General features: G+C 35.8%; 1 protein-coding gene across 1 annotated transcript in view; it reads left to right on the top strand.

Annotated features, from left to right (window-relative positions):
* The window catches only part of LOC126336485 (dynein axonemal heavy chain 7), a 978,012-nt gene that overhangs the window by 510,607 nt on the left and 455,193 nt on the right, over nt 1–12,212 (top strand). The window contains exons 31-32 of the mRNA XM_050000228.1: nt 1,268–1,447; nt 3,674–3,821. Coding sequence (XP_049856185.1) covers nt 1,268–1,447; nt 3,674–3,821 — 328 coding nt within the window. The remainder of the gene's footprint in view (nt 1–1,267; nt 1,448–3,673; nt 3,822–12,212) is intronic.

The raw sequence follows: 12,212 nt of genomic DNA, 5'->3' as shown, positions 1-12,212 counted from the left end.
AAAATCATGAACTGTTTAATCAACAAAGTTTTAGAATCAGCTGTTTATCTACTCATTTTGTTACATTGTGTATTAATAAGGGGCAATCACTACATAAAAGAAGAGAGAAAGGAAAAGAGAAAAAAAATACCATCACCAGTTTTTTATGTAGACAATAGCACAGTCTGTTATGACTCCTTGCACTGCTTTCTATTTCTGATAAATCAGCATCAGTATCCATAATCCTACATACTAGCAGTAATAAAAAAAACATGAATTATTTATCTAGGTAATGCTCACAGGATTTCCAAATATAATAGTTCACTGTCAATAGAGAGGCATAATTTTAAATAATGGTTTTGTGCCTTCTTATTTCATATTTTAAAATTTAAGTGTTATATACACAACGAAAATTATTTACAAAATTTGATATTGAAATGATTTGTAAATATATTTTGTTTGTACTTAACAAATTTATTAATGAAATAATCTGGCAGATCTTAATGTTAAAAACATGGCTCAAGTACACATTAATAAATGAGTGCCTATTGAGGCAATTAAATTCACTAGACCTGTGGTTCATTCTCAGAGAACCTCTAGAGTACATTGAGTACCTAGTAAAATGTTAATGCTTGTTGAAATACTGACAAAAAGTATAGAGTGAAAACTTTTGAAACGCAAATAATGCAGAAATTTCTACCAACTGAAGAAACTGGATGCAGATAGAGAGCAGTGGAATATAGGGTGCTGTAAATTATGCCAAAGACTAATTATACACACCACAAAGTGACTTGCAGAGTGTAGATGTTGATACAGGAAAGTGATAACTGTGCATTTTCCTTTGTTGCACTTTCACTGTTGGAAAAAAATGTAAATTTCTGTTTCAAGACAACACTCTGTGCCATTGTCCATTACAGACAATTCAAGAATGTTAACAGTTTCAGAAGAGCAAAAGAAATAAATATTTTATTGCTCATAGAACTTGGATATAGCGATTTGGACCAAATCTATCAAATTCCCCTATTGGTCTGCATATTCAGTAATGATAACTTCACTGTGAATAACACTTGTTTATGATTAGTAACTGATAATAGTGCTGTACATGATCAAGGATAATGCTTTTATATTTTTATTTCTATATGAAGTTTGATGTCTCCCAAATTTGCCACCTAGTAATTTCTTTTAAGTTTTTCAGTTTAATCTATGCTCCTCATGTGATGCAGCACTATAACTTTAGTTCTACTTTTGCTCATATTTTTAATATCTATTATTTTATTTTCTATCTCAGGAGTGTTTGGGCCACCACTGGGCAAAAAACTTGTTGTATTTGTTGATGATGTGAATATGCCTTTGAAAGAAACATATGGTGCCCAGCCTCCAATAGAAATTTTGAGACAGTGGCTGGACCATTGGACATGGTATGACAGGAAGGAAATAGTACCAATGAAACTAATTGATGTCCAGGTATGTCCATCAGTATAGCTTAAGGATGCAAATAATGAAGAAGGCTCTCTCTACCCAATAATTGCGTCATTTTTGGTAGCCATTGAAAGTAACAAATCGGACAAATTGAAATAAATCTCTTGCTGGAAATGCTTACCTCAACCACCAGCTTACTTAGTTAGATTTAATAATGACTGGGAGTAAAATGTAATGAAATAATGTTACTTTTTATCATGCCATTTTAGATGTAGCAGTGAAAATGAAAACATAAAATTATAAATAAGTCTCATTAATTGTGATTCCATTGATGCCATAATCAGAAATCTTAAATACTTATTATAATACTCGTTGTGTAAATGTAACAGCAGATGAGACTAGGAAAAGTTTGCACTAAGAATCACTCAAATTTGGGGGATAATTTTCAGATATGTAATCTGAACGTGCATTAAAGAGTCAAACTGCTCAAATGGAATTAATAATTTTATAACAAGGAAACTTACTGTCAAAAATATCTTTAATTAAAAGAAATTAGTTGGACTGCCCAGTACATACTTTTAAGAGATGCAAAACTCAGTACACTTTATAGAAATGCATAAAAAACAATAACAACAGTACTCTCACCTTGCAGATCAACTGTAGTGAGGTGCGCTTTAGAAAGTTGTTGCATTGTGTCTTCTGTGCAGAAAAAGGATAGAGAATACTTTTCTGGCAGGGCCAATGTGCTCTCTTTTTCTGTGCAGTGCCTCACACTCAAGCTGTGGCATACCCAGGCAACATTGGGCCAGTATTTCTGATTCTGATCCTCCCTAAAAGAAATTTGTGTGCTCAGAAGTATATAGCTGCCCTTCTTAATATAATACTTGTTGTGTTTGCTTTTTGCTACTCATAATAAAAACTACTATGGCTAAGTGCTCTTGTCTTTTCACAAAAGTCAATGTTAATATTCTAAAAGCAACCTCGAGTGTATGCCTCAGACAGATATGACAGAATAAAGCTATTGGTTGGAGTGTCAGATGACTCTCTGTTAATTTGCACTGTGAATTGCTCTATCACTAGCAGCAATCTGGAGGGGATGGGGAAGGGGTGAGGATAGTAGTGTACTGGTGGGGAGAGAGGTGAATGCTTTCTGGTGAAGTGTGAAGGGACTAGAGCCAACAAGCGCAGCATCAGGAGGTTGTGGGGCACAGAGGTGGGGAAAAAAGGAGAGGACCAGGGAAAGATGGGTGACTGCTTTGGCAGAGGGTGGCAAATAAACAGGATCAGAGATGAGAATGGAGAGGAGATGATTGGAGAGAGGGGTTGGAAGCTGTTGGGTGGAGGCTGTGGGGATGGTATGTTACCTCACATTGAGGAGGGATAGTCACTGGAACGAAGAAGGTGTTGTCATTTTTTTATTTCTCAAGTTTTGTAAACTTCTTTCTTGCATTAAATTTTTAATTATACTTCCTCCTCTTGTTGGGTGTGAGCATACACACACACACACACACACACACACACACACACACACACACACACGCGCGCGCACACAGTACACATTTAAAAGTGATGAAGATATTTCTAAATTTTCAATCTATTAGTTCCTTTCTCATGGAGGATACAGAGGTAGATTGGTGAAGGTTAGAAAGATTAGAAAGAAGGAGCTTGATGTCCCTCAGACCCCAGGATAAGAAGGACCCCTCTGCTGCAAGAATAACACAACAGGAGGGTTCCCCTCATCTTGAAGCCTGAGATATCTGTTGCTTCTTTCTCACCTTCCTCAAGTTATCCCTCTTTCCTCCCAGTGGAAGGAACTGTTAGTTCTGAAAGCTGTTAACAGTTTGTTCTTGTATTAAAATATTTCTCTAAGCAGTGGAAGGTAAGTGTTGGCCGTCCCTTTTTATCTTGTAAATAATTTCTAGGATGGAAGCAACAAAGGTGAACACTCACCAGTAGCTTAATAATGGGTGACGCATGGATATGAATACAACACATCAGAAAATCTCATTAGATTTAGCTTTTTTCATAGTCAAAGAAAACACTCACATATGTGATACCCAAATACAACACCCCTATAACTGTTACATCACAAGCTAGTGCCCATCAACCAGCTGCAAGTTACTTGCTTTCATAATTTACTTAACTATACTCACTGCCAAAAATGGGATTATATACTAATGGAAATATTGTTACATTTGTACTGATCTATGGATTTATGTTTCCTGTAAGAATTTTAATTTTTCCTGTTTCTTTTTTCTTTTTTGCCTTCAGATAGTGTGTGCCATGGGCCCAGCAACAGGTGGGGCTAACACAGTCACACCTCGATTTCTTCGCCATTTTAATGTTCTCTGTATTGATGAATTTGATGATTCGACAATGTTGACAATATTCAGTAAAATTATGTTGTGGCATCTTGACACAAGGTAAAAAAATCTCAGAAAGGCATTTCTGATTGTGATACACCTGTTATACATCATTAGAAGAGTGCTATAAGTTGCTATACTATTAAATTAAAAATATCAGTAGCCATCCTAGAGCATTTTATGTAAGTAGAATACAAGACCATTAAAAGAAGGTGAAGAAGACTTACTGATTGCAACTGTAGTTAAAGTAACTTCATCTTCTCTTTATACCTTTGCTCCACAGAGAACACATCCACTCTTAGCAATATCATCTCTTACTGAAAGGGCTGCAAGTGGCAGCTTTTTTATTTCACACACACACACACACACACACACACACACACACACACACACACACACACACAGGGCAGTTGGATAAGTGTTCTAAGTGTCTACCAAAGAGCAGCAGAGCTTTGTACATAAAACTGTGTAAAAAAAATTCAACTTGTGTATGTTTGTGCTTGCAAAACTCAAAAATTACTCCACCAGTTGACTTTAAATTTTGACACAATGTTTCATTCAAATACAAGTGTTTTTATACGCCTATTTTTAATGTTTGTAAATTATATGTGTTACAAAAATGGGAAATATTATTACCAAAACTCTTGAAACATTTTAGACAAATTTACTTAAAATTGTGATATGATAATGAACATTATGACCAGCCACAGACTATATATTTAAACATTCAGGCAGAGATAGAACATATATTTTTTTCAAACAACAGTGTACATGTTTTCTATTGAAACTGACTGCTGTAAAAACCTTTGTTTTTTTTTCTTTCTCAGAGTCAGTTTTAACTACAATAGCAACCATTAGACAAATTATATTTCACATATATATTCGTTGTCACTATATAAAATTGAATATGTGCTGTTTTGTTTTCTTTCTTGCGAATGGTTTTCACAGAAAAAAGGAAAGTTATATTCTTGGTTGACTGGCCTGTGATTAGAACACTGCTACAGAACGTAAATTTGCAAAAAGAATAAACAAGGCTCAGGGTCAGAGAAAGAAGGGAGGGGGACAAAGAGGAGAGGGACAGAGAGGTAGGAAAATGGACATAGAGAGTGGAAAGGAGGAGATGGACAGAGAGAGGGACAGGAAGAGATGGACAGAAAGGGGGATAAGAAGATGGGCAGAGAGAGGGGGGGAGAAGGGGATTAGGATATACATCCAGTACCCATGCATATTAGAAATATCTGATTTCTCTTTTTTTCTTTTCCTTTTAACCAGACTGAGCCACAGCAACATGAGGCAGGGCATACCTAGTTTTGATATGTTTGTTAGCATTTTTTAACACTTATGTTGAATGTTTCACATAGACACATCATATACAGTGTTAAGTGACACAGAAATGGAGAATAATGAGTACTATGCTGCAGTGAAAGATTTTTGTTTTAATCATTTTATAGTTGTACAGAATGAAACTAAAATGGCCAATATTTGTCTCTCCACCACCGATGGCAATTGTTTATTTTAGGTTAATCTGCTTAAATGTGCTCACAAAAGTACAGGAGATGAAGCTTACTCTGGCTTGGTAGTTCACACCATCACTCAGGAGACCATTGCTTCAGTATCGTAGGCTTTTCAAGTGAACGTGAACCCTAAACAATTCATGGAAAACCTGGGTATGTTGATTACTGACTTATGTCCATTATATTCAAGACTATTTTGACACAAACACAGGCAATTTTTTGATACAGTCCTCAAAACTGCATGTGTATATTGTGATGCATGACTTGTGTGAGACCTGGGCTTAGCAAGGCATCCATAAAACCCTCCCCATAAATCCTTTGACAATAGAGCCATAATATTGTCATACAAAAATGTTCCTTTTTCAATACCTGCCAAATTCCATAACCCAGGGATAGACTATTACAGCACAGTATTTATAAAATATTATGACTCACCTGTCACCTGAGATAATGCAGTAAAAGCAGGAGTGACTGCAAGAGGTGTGCAACTCCTCCACTAAATTCTGCCCATTTGAATCTCTCAAGGAACTCTTTATGTTTACTCATTGGTTGCAAAATCTAACCATATCTGCCTAATTCGTTAGTTGTGATGCTCAGAAATTTCTTTGTCCTTTGAAAACTGAAAGAACCTCTGTGTCGACAGTATTGTTTCAGTCACAGTGATATGATATCTGTGGAGTGGAACTTCTTGTTGAGCTTAATTGAGGACATCTGGAACCATGTTTGATGTTTGGTAAACATGGCACTGGATGGAGCCTCCTCATGTAATGATGTCTCAGTTTCTATAAAATGTGATAGTGATGTGTGTAAAATTTGTGTAAAAAGGTTAAGCGAGGTATCCTGTGTATCACGTGCAAGTCATGGTACAACCATAAATGTGTAAGAGTGAATCTGAAGTATATAAAAGATGATCATGAAACCTATAAACTGGACATTATAGAATGTAAAATGTCCAACCTTTCTGTTTGTTTGTTAGCAGAATAATTTTTGGAAATATGCTCCTCACTGTTCTGCTACATCTTAGCTCAACCTGTGCCACGCACTGGCTCACAAAGGACTAGGTCTGCAGAAAGAAATAATGGGACAAGAAATGTTCTCACAGTTCCTTCATTGGAAATGGTCACAACTACACATAACATATAATACAAAAAGTTCAACTTAGATTTTATATTCTCCAATTTTATGTTTAACGTGTTTCTACTCCATAAATTCATAGCCCCTGTGGGAAACCTATATGATCAGTTCTAAAAATTTCCTGATTTTGTGTTTCCTGCTAGTAAGCTAGATTAATTGTTTTCACTCAAAGTCTTACTTGACTTCATCCAGTTTTCTTCATATCGACTTTTGATGTGACTAAATGAGTTATAAGTGACACCAGAGGCAGATGGTTCACTCCGCGATGGATGTCAAAGTTAAGTGAATATTTTAGGCTGCTGCAGGAAGGCGAGATGTGAGAAAGAAAATGCTGATGTAATCCTTGATTGATGTTGTCTACACAACTTGCAACATTTAGCTTCACTGCCCAGTGACGATAGGTCAAGTATGTTTGATACTACTTTTTGCAGGAACTATGAAAATCATTGCGCGGTGGCATAATGAAAGTGACCAGGAATGAGGCTGTTGATTAGTTGATTGATATAGTAAAAAGTTACTGTTTATGGATGTGTTAGTGACAGGAGAATCTCAGTTTTGCAATAACTCCTTACGGGAATGGATATGCGGTTGTGAAACCAGCAAAATATTTGTGACAAGGAAGAATATGAATGTTGATGAAGATTTCTTGGGTCTCCAGCCAGGTGGTAGCGTCATGCCTGCTCGTTGTAATATCTGGTCGGGTGTCTTAGGTTTTACTGCATGTCGATCACCGCAAACCTTGGTAAGATGTTCTCGTCTTGACAGTGTTGTCGGAAAGCAATTACCATTATTTTATTCTTATTGCTGTTCAACACAAATTCTCATTCCACACAACTGATATACCAAGTCCTTTATTCTTGCTGACCACATTACATTGCTATCAGCACACCTCAAAGTTTTCATTTCTTCTGCCTGAACTTTAATGACCTTTTCAAACTAGTGCTTGGTTTCCTTTACTGCCTGCTCTCAGTACAAATTGGATAACATAGAAGAAAGACTATAACTTTGTCTCTCCCTCTTCTCAAGTACTGCCTACCTTTCACTTCCTTTGGCTCTTATAAACATAGTTAAGTTGCTATACTAGTTGTAGATAACCTTTCACTTCCTGAATTTATCCATGCTGCCTTAAGAACTTCAAGGAGTGCATTCCAGTCAACATTGTCAAAAGCTTTCTCTGAATATACAAATGCTATTAACATAGGTTTGTCTTTCTTAAACCTATATTCTGATATAAGTCATAAAGTCAGTATTGCCTCGTGTGTTCCTACATTGATCCAGAACCCAAACTGAGCTTATCTCAGGCTGAGTTCTACCAGTTCTTCCATTCTAAAGTAATTCTTCTTTGTATTCTGTAAATATGACTTATTAAGCTGATAGTTTGGGAACATTCACACTTAATTTGTGTGTGTGATTCTGACTCAAGAAATAAATACCTACATATATAAAATCATAGACAAACTGTAAATGTTGTAAGCAATGCAAAGAGATACACACATAATAGGGGGGAGGGGGGGGGGGGGGGGGAGAGAGAGAGAGAGAGAGAGAGAGAGAGAGAGAGAGAGAGAGAGAGAGAGAGAGAGAGATAATATGCTTTCTTGTCATCCTGGCCACTTTAACTGCTCATACCATTTTTAGATGTACTTATTGAAAATCAATGAGTTAACAAGATTATGAAAATTAAAGTTGCTACATGCTTCGAGATTCACTGATGTAGTACAAAAATATGATTCCAAATTGAATTTCTTTGAATCTACCAGAGATAATGGGCAATCAGCAACATGTATTGACAGTATTCTAACTAATTATGTATGAAGATGTGTATAAATTTTGTCTAAACCTAGGTATTTCAGAACATTGTGCATTGTTCATTGAGCTGCCACAGACAGACAGGAACATTTCATGTATGAGAACCCATACGAGCAGGAACTTCAGCAAAGAAAATTTGCTAACATTTACTGAGAAGCTAAAAGAGAAAACATGGCCTTTAGATCATTGTAACTCAAGTGACCAAAACTTTGAGAAATTCCTAAATAGTTTTCTTGGTGTCTTTAATGAAACATTTCCACCTAGACTATGCAGCAATAATATAAGGCATAAAAATTACCAGTGTAAGGAAAAGGCAACTGCACAGAGAACTAAAATATAATAGAGATGTTGATTTAATTAAATATGCTAGATTCTGTAAAACCATATTTAAAACAGTTGTCAGGGCAGCAAAATGACTGGCAAATAACAGGTTAATTTTAAATCATAAAAATAAGACAAAGGCTTTATGGTCAGTCATTAAATCTGAGTTAGGTGTTAAAGCTTGTAACCAAGAAATTTCAAAAATTGACATTTAAGGAAATACTACTGGAAATCCAACTCAAATATCAGATTACTTTAATGAATTCTTTATAAATGTAGCAAAGTCTGATGTTGATTTAACATATTATTGTAACAAAGTAAATCCCTTTGGCCTAGGTGAAAAGTAAAAACTTTACAAAATCCTTAAAAGTTTCTGTAGAGGCTGTAGAAAATGCTATTCTAACATTAAGAAGCAAAAAAATCTGCAGATTTGGATGGAATACCCACCAAAGTTATTAAAGTGGTACACAATAGAATTGCAAACCCACTAGCTGAAATAATAGATCAATGTTTTGAAGAGGGCTGTTTCCCAGAGGAACTGAAATATGCTGAAGTCAAACTACTCTACAAGAAGGGATCAGGAGTGATCATGGGAAATTATAGTCTTACCTCAATTCTCCCAGTCCTAACTAAAATATTTGAAAAACTTTCTGTTTCACAAATCCAAAACTGCATTGCAAAATATTATGTTATTCTAAACAATCAGTTTGGTTTTCAGCTGGGGAAAAACACCATAGATGCATTGAAAAAATAAGTGCATCATTAGACAAGAGAAATAAGGTGGCAGGAATTTTCTGTGGCTTTACAAAGGCGTGTGATTCTGTAAACCATGCCTTACTTGTTTACAAGCTTGAAAAGTATGGTATTAGTGGCAGTGCCCTCCAGTGGCTTAAATTCTACTTATCCAACAGAAAGCAAAGTGTTGCTTTACTTCAAATGGCACATACTATTTTTCTGACTGGAAAAAATATCTCAGGCTCCATATTAGGCCTAGTCCTATTTCTCTTTTATGTTAATGACTTATCATTAAATATCAGCTCCTGATCAGTTCTGTTCACAGACGATACTTCTGTCTTAGTTGAAGATCAGGATTTGGAAAAAATTCTCAAATGTTTGATCAGTACCCTCAGTACCATAGAAACTTGTTTTCAGCCAAATGGGTTAAATCTAAACATATCTACGACTCAAGTGATGCAGCTTAAAACCAAACAGTCAAAACGTGAGCAGATTAAGATTGTACACAACAACAAAGATATAGAAGAAGTTGACTCAGTCAAATTCTTAGGTTAAAATATAAATAAAAATTTGAGCTGGCAGGAACACATTGAAAACCTGGCAAACAGACTGAGCAGCTTTGCATTTGCAATGAAAATATTGTCAACTGCAACTGACATGGACACATGGAAAGTAGCATATACAAGCTACATCAAATCCATTATAAGGTATGGTAACGGGTAACTAGACAAACATAGTGCGGATATTAAAAATACAGAAAAAAATAATTTGAAACTGCAAATCATGAAGAACCATGTCGAGCATTCTTTACAAAACTTAAACTACTAACTCTAACATCATTATACACATATAAGATTATTATTGTAAATGTAGACTGGCAATGGCAAGGAAAGCGTTTCTGAATAAGAGAAATTTGTTAACATCGAGTATAGATTTAAGTGTCAGGAAGTCATTTCTGAAAGTATTTGTATGGAGTGTAGCTATGAATGAAAGTGAAACATGGACGATAAATAGTTTGGACAAGAAGAGAATAGAAGCTTTTGAAATGTGGTGATGGTGCTACAGAAGAATGCTGAAGATTAGATGGGTAGATCACATTTCTAATGAGGAAATATTGAATAGGATTGGGGAGAAGAGAATTCTGTGGCTCAACTTGACTAGAAGAAGGGATTGGTTGGTAGGACATGTTCTGAGGCATCAAGGGATCGCCAATTTAGTATTGGAGGGCAGAGTGGAGGGTAAAAATCGTAGAGGGAGACCAAGAGATGAATACACTAAACAGATTCAGAAGGATGTAGGTTGTGGTAGGTACTGGGAGATGAAGAAGCTTGCACAGGATAGAGTAGCATGGAGAGCTGCATCAAACCAGTTTCAGGACTGAAGACCACAACAATAACAGCAAGATTATTATATTTTTGTACACCAGACATGAATTACATGAGGGAAGCCATTTTGTCCATTCACCTGATACTAGAAACAAAGTAAATTTTGTGCTCCCCATCCACCACCTCAGATTGTATGCCCAGGGACCTCAATACATGGGATTGAAAATTTGTAATACTTTAAAAGGGAACAAGTTGATGCAGATGAATTTAGGTTCACTTAAAAGAAAGCTATATGAGGTACTGACACTGAAGTTATATTACTCAATTCATGCAGGAAAAACTGGAAATTTCAGCTGGAAATAGTGTGTTACATATTCCAAGAAATATCCTTATAGTGTTATTTATTATAGTGCTATTATTTGTTAATGTAAAAACCTTTGTAACTGTTTTATAAATTTTTGACATGTCTCCTGTACCCAAACAAAATAGATTCCAAATGTATGTCATGAGATGAATAAAAAAATTCACAGTTCACCATATAGCAGTGATTTTGAATCACAGATATGCACAACAAAAGACTATAAAAAATAGATGACACACACACACACACACACACACACACACACACACACGCACAGAGAGAGATTCACACAAACACAACTCACACACATGACTGCAGTCTTGTGTGTGTGAGTTGCATTTGCCTGAGTATCTCTGTGTGTGTGCATGATGTCATCTGTTTTCAACAAAGGCCTCATTGGCTGAAAGCTTATTTGTGACTGTCTTTTTGTTGTGCTATCTGCAACTTAGCATCTTTGCCATATGGTGAGTAGTGACTTTCCTTTTCGTAATATTGTTGCATTCCATCCTGGATTTTCCAATGTTTAATCAATGGGTTAAAGATGACCTCTTTTGTGTTAATGTCTCTGTAGAAAACACAGAGAAAACATTTATTATTCTTCAAGAATTTTTTATTTCTTGAATGATTAGTATCTACAGCTATACTTTACAACCACCTTACTGTGTGTGCAACAATATTCTGTGTATCACATGCCTTATCCTGTTCAAGTCATGAACGATTCAAGAGAAAAACAATTACTGGTAAGCGTCCATATGAGCTCATATCTCTCCAATTTTACCTTCATTGTCTCTTTGCAAGATATTCATAGGAGGAAGCAGCATATTGGTTGAGTCTTCTATGGTTGTATACTATCGGAACTTCAACAGTAAACAATACCATGATGCAGAACCTCACTTGCAGCATCTAGCACTGGAATCAACTGAACATTTTCATGACTCTTTTGTACTTACTGAATGAACCTGTAACAAAGTGTTCTACACTTCCTCGGATCTTCTGTATTTTTCCTGTGAATCATGTTTACTATGGATCTCAGACTGACAAGTGAATTGGTCAACAAAGGATTTTGTAAGCTACCTTCTTTTTGGGTAGCCTACATTTTATGAGGATTCGTTCAGTGAATCTCAGTGTGACATCTGCCTTATCTATAATTAGTTTCATGTGCTCATTCCACTTTAACGCTCTCTGTATGCATGATCCCACATGTTTTATGGAAGTGACAGTGTCCAGTGAATGTTCTGCAATCATGCAATGATAT

Source organism: Schistocerca gregaria, chromosome 2 (genome assembly GCF_023897955.1).
Source record: "Schistocerca gregaria isolate iqSchGreg1 chromosome 2, iqSchGreg1.2, whole genome shotgun sequence".
In the NCBI taxonomy this organism is placed as follows: Eukaryota; Metazoa; Arthropoda; class Insecta; order Orthoptera; family Acrididae; genus Schistocerca; species Schistocerca gregaria.
Note: the sequence above shows the minus strand (reverse complement) of the source record. Positions and strands in the feature narration are given on the sequence as shown.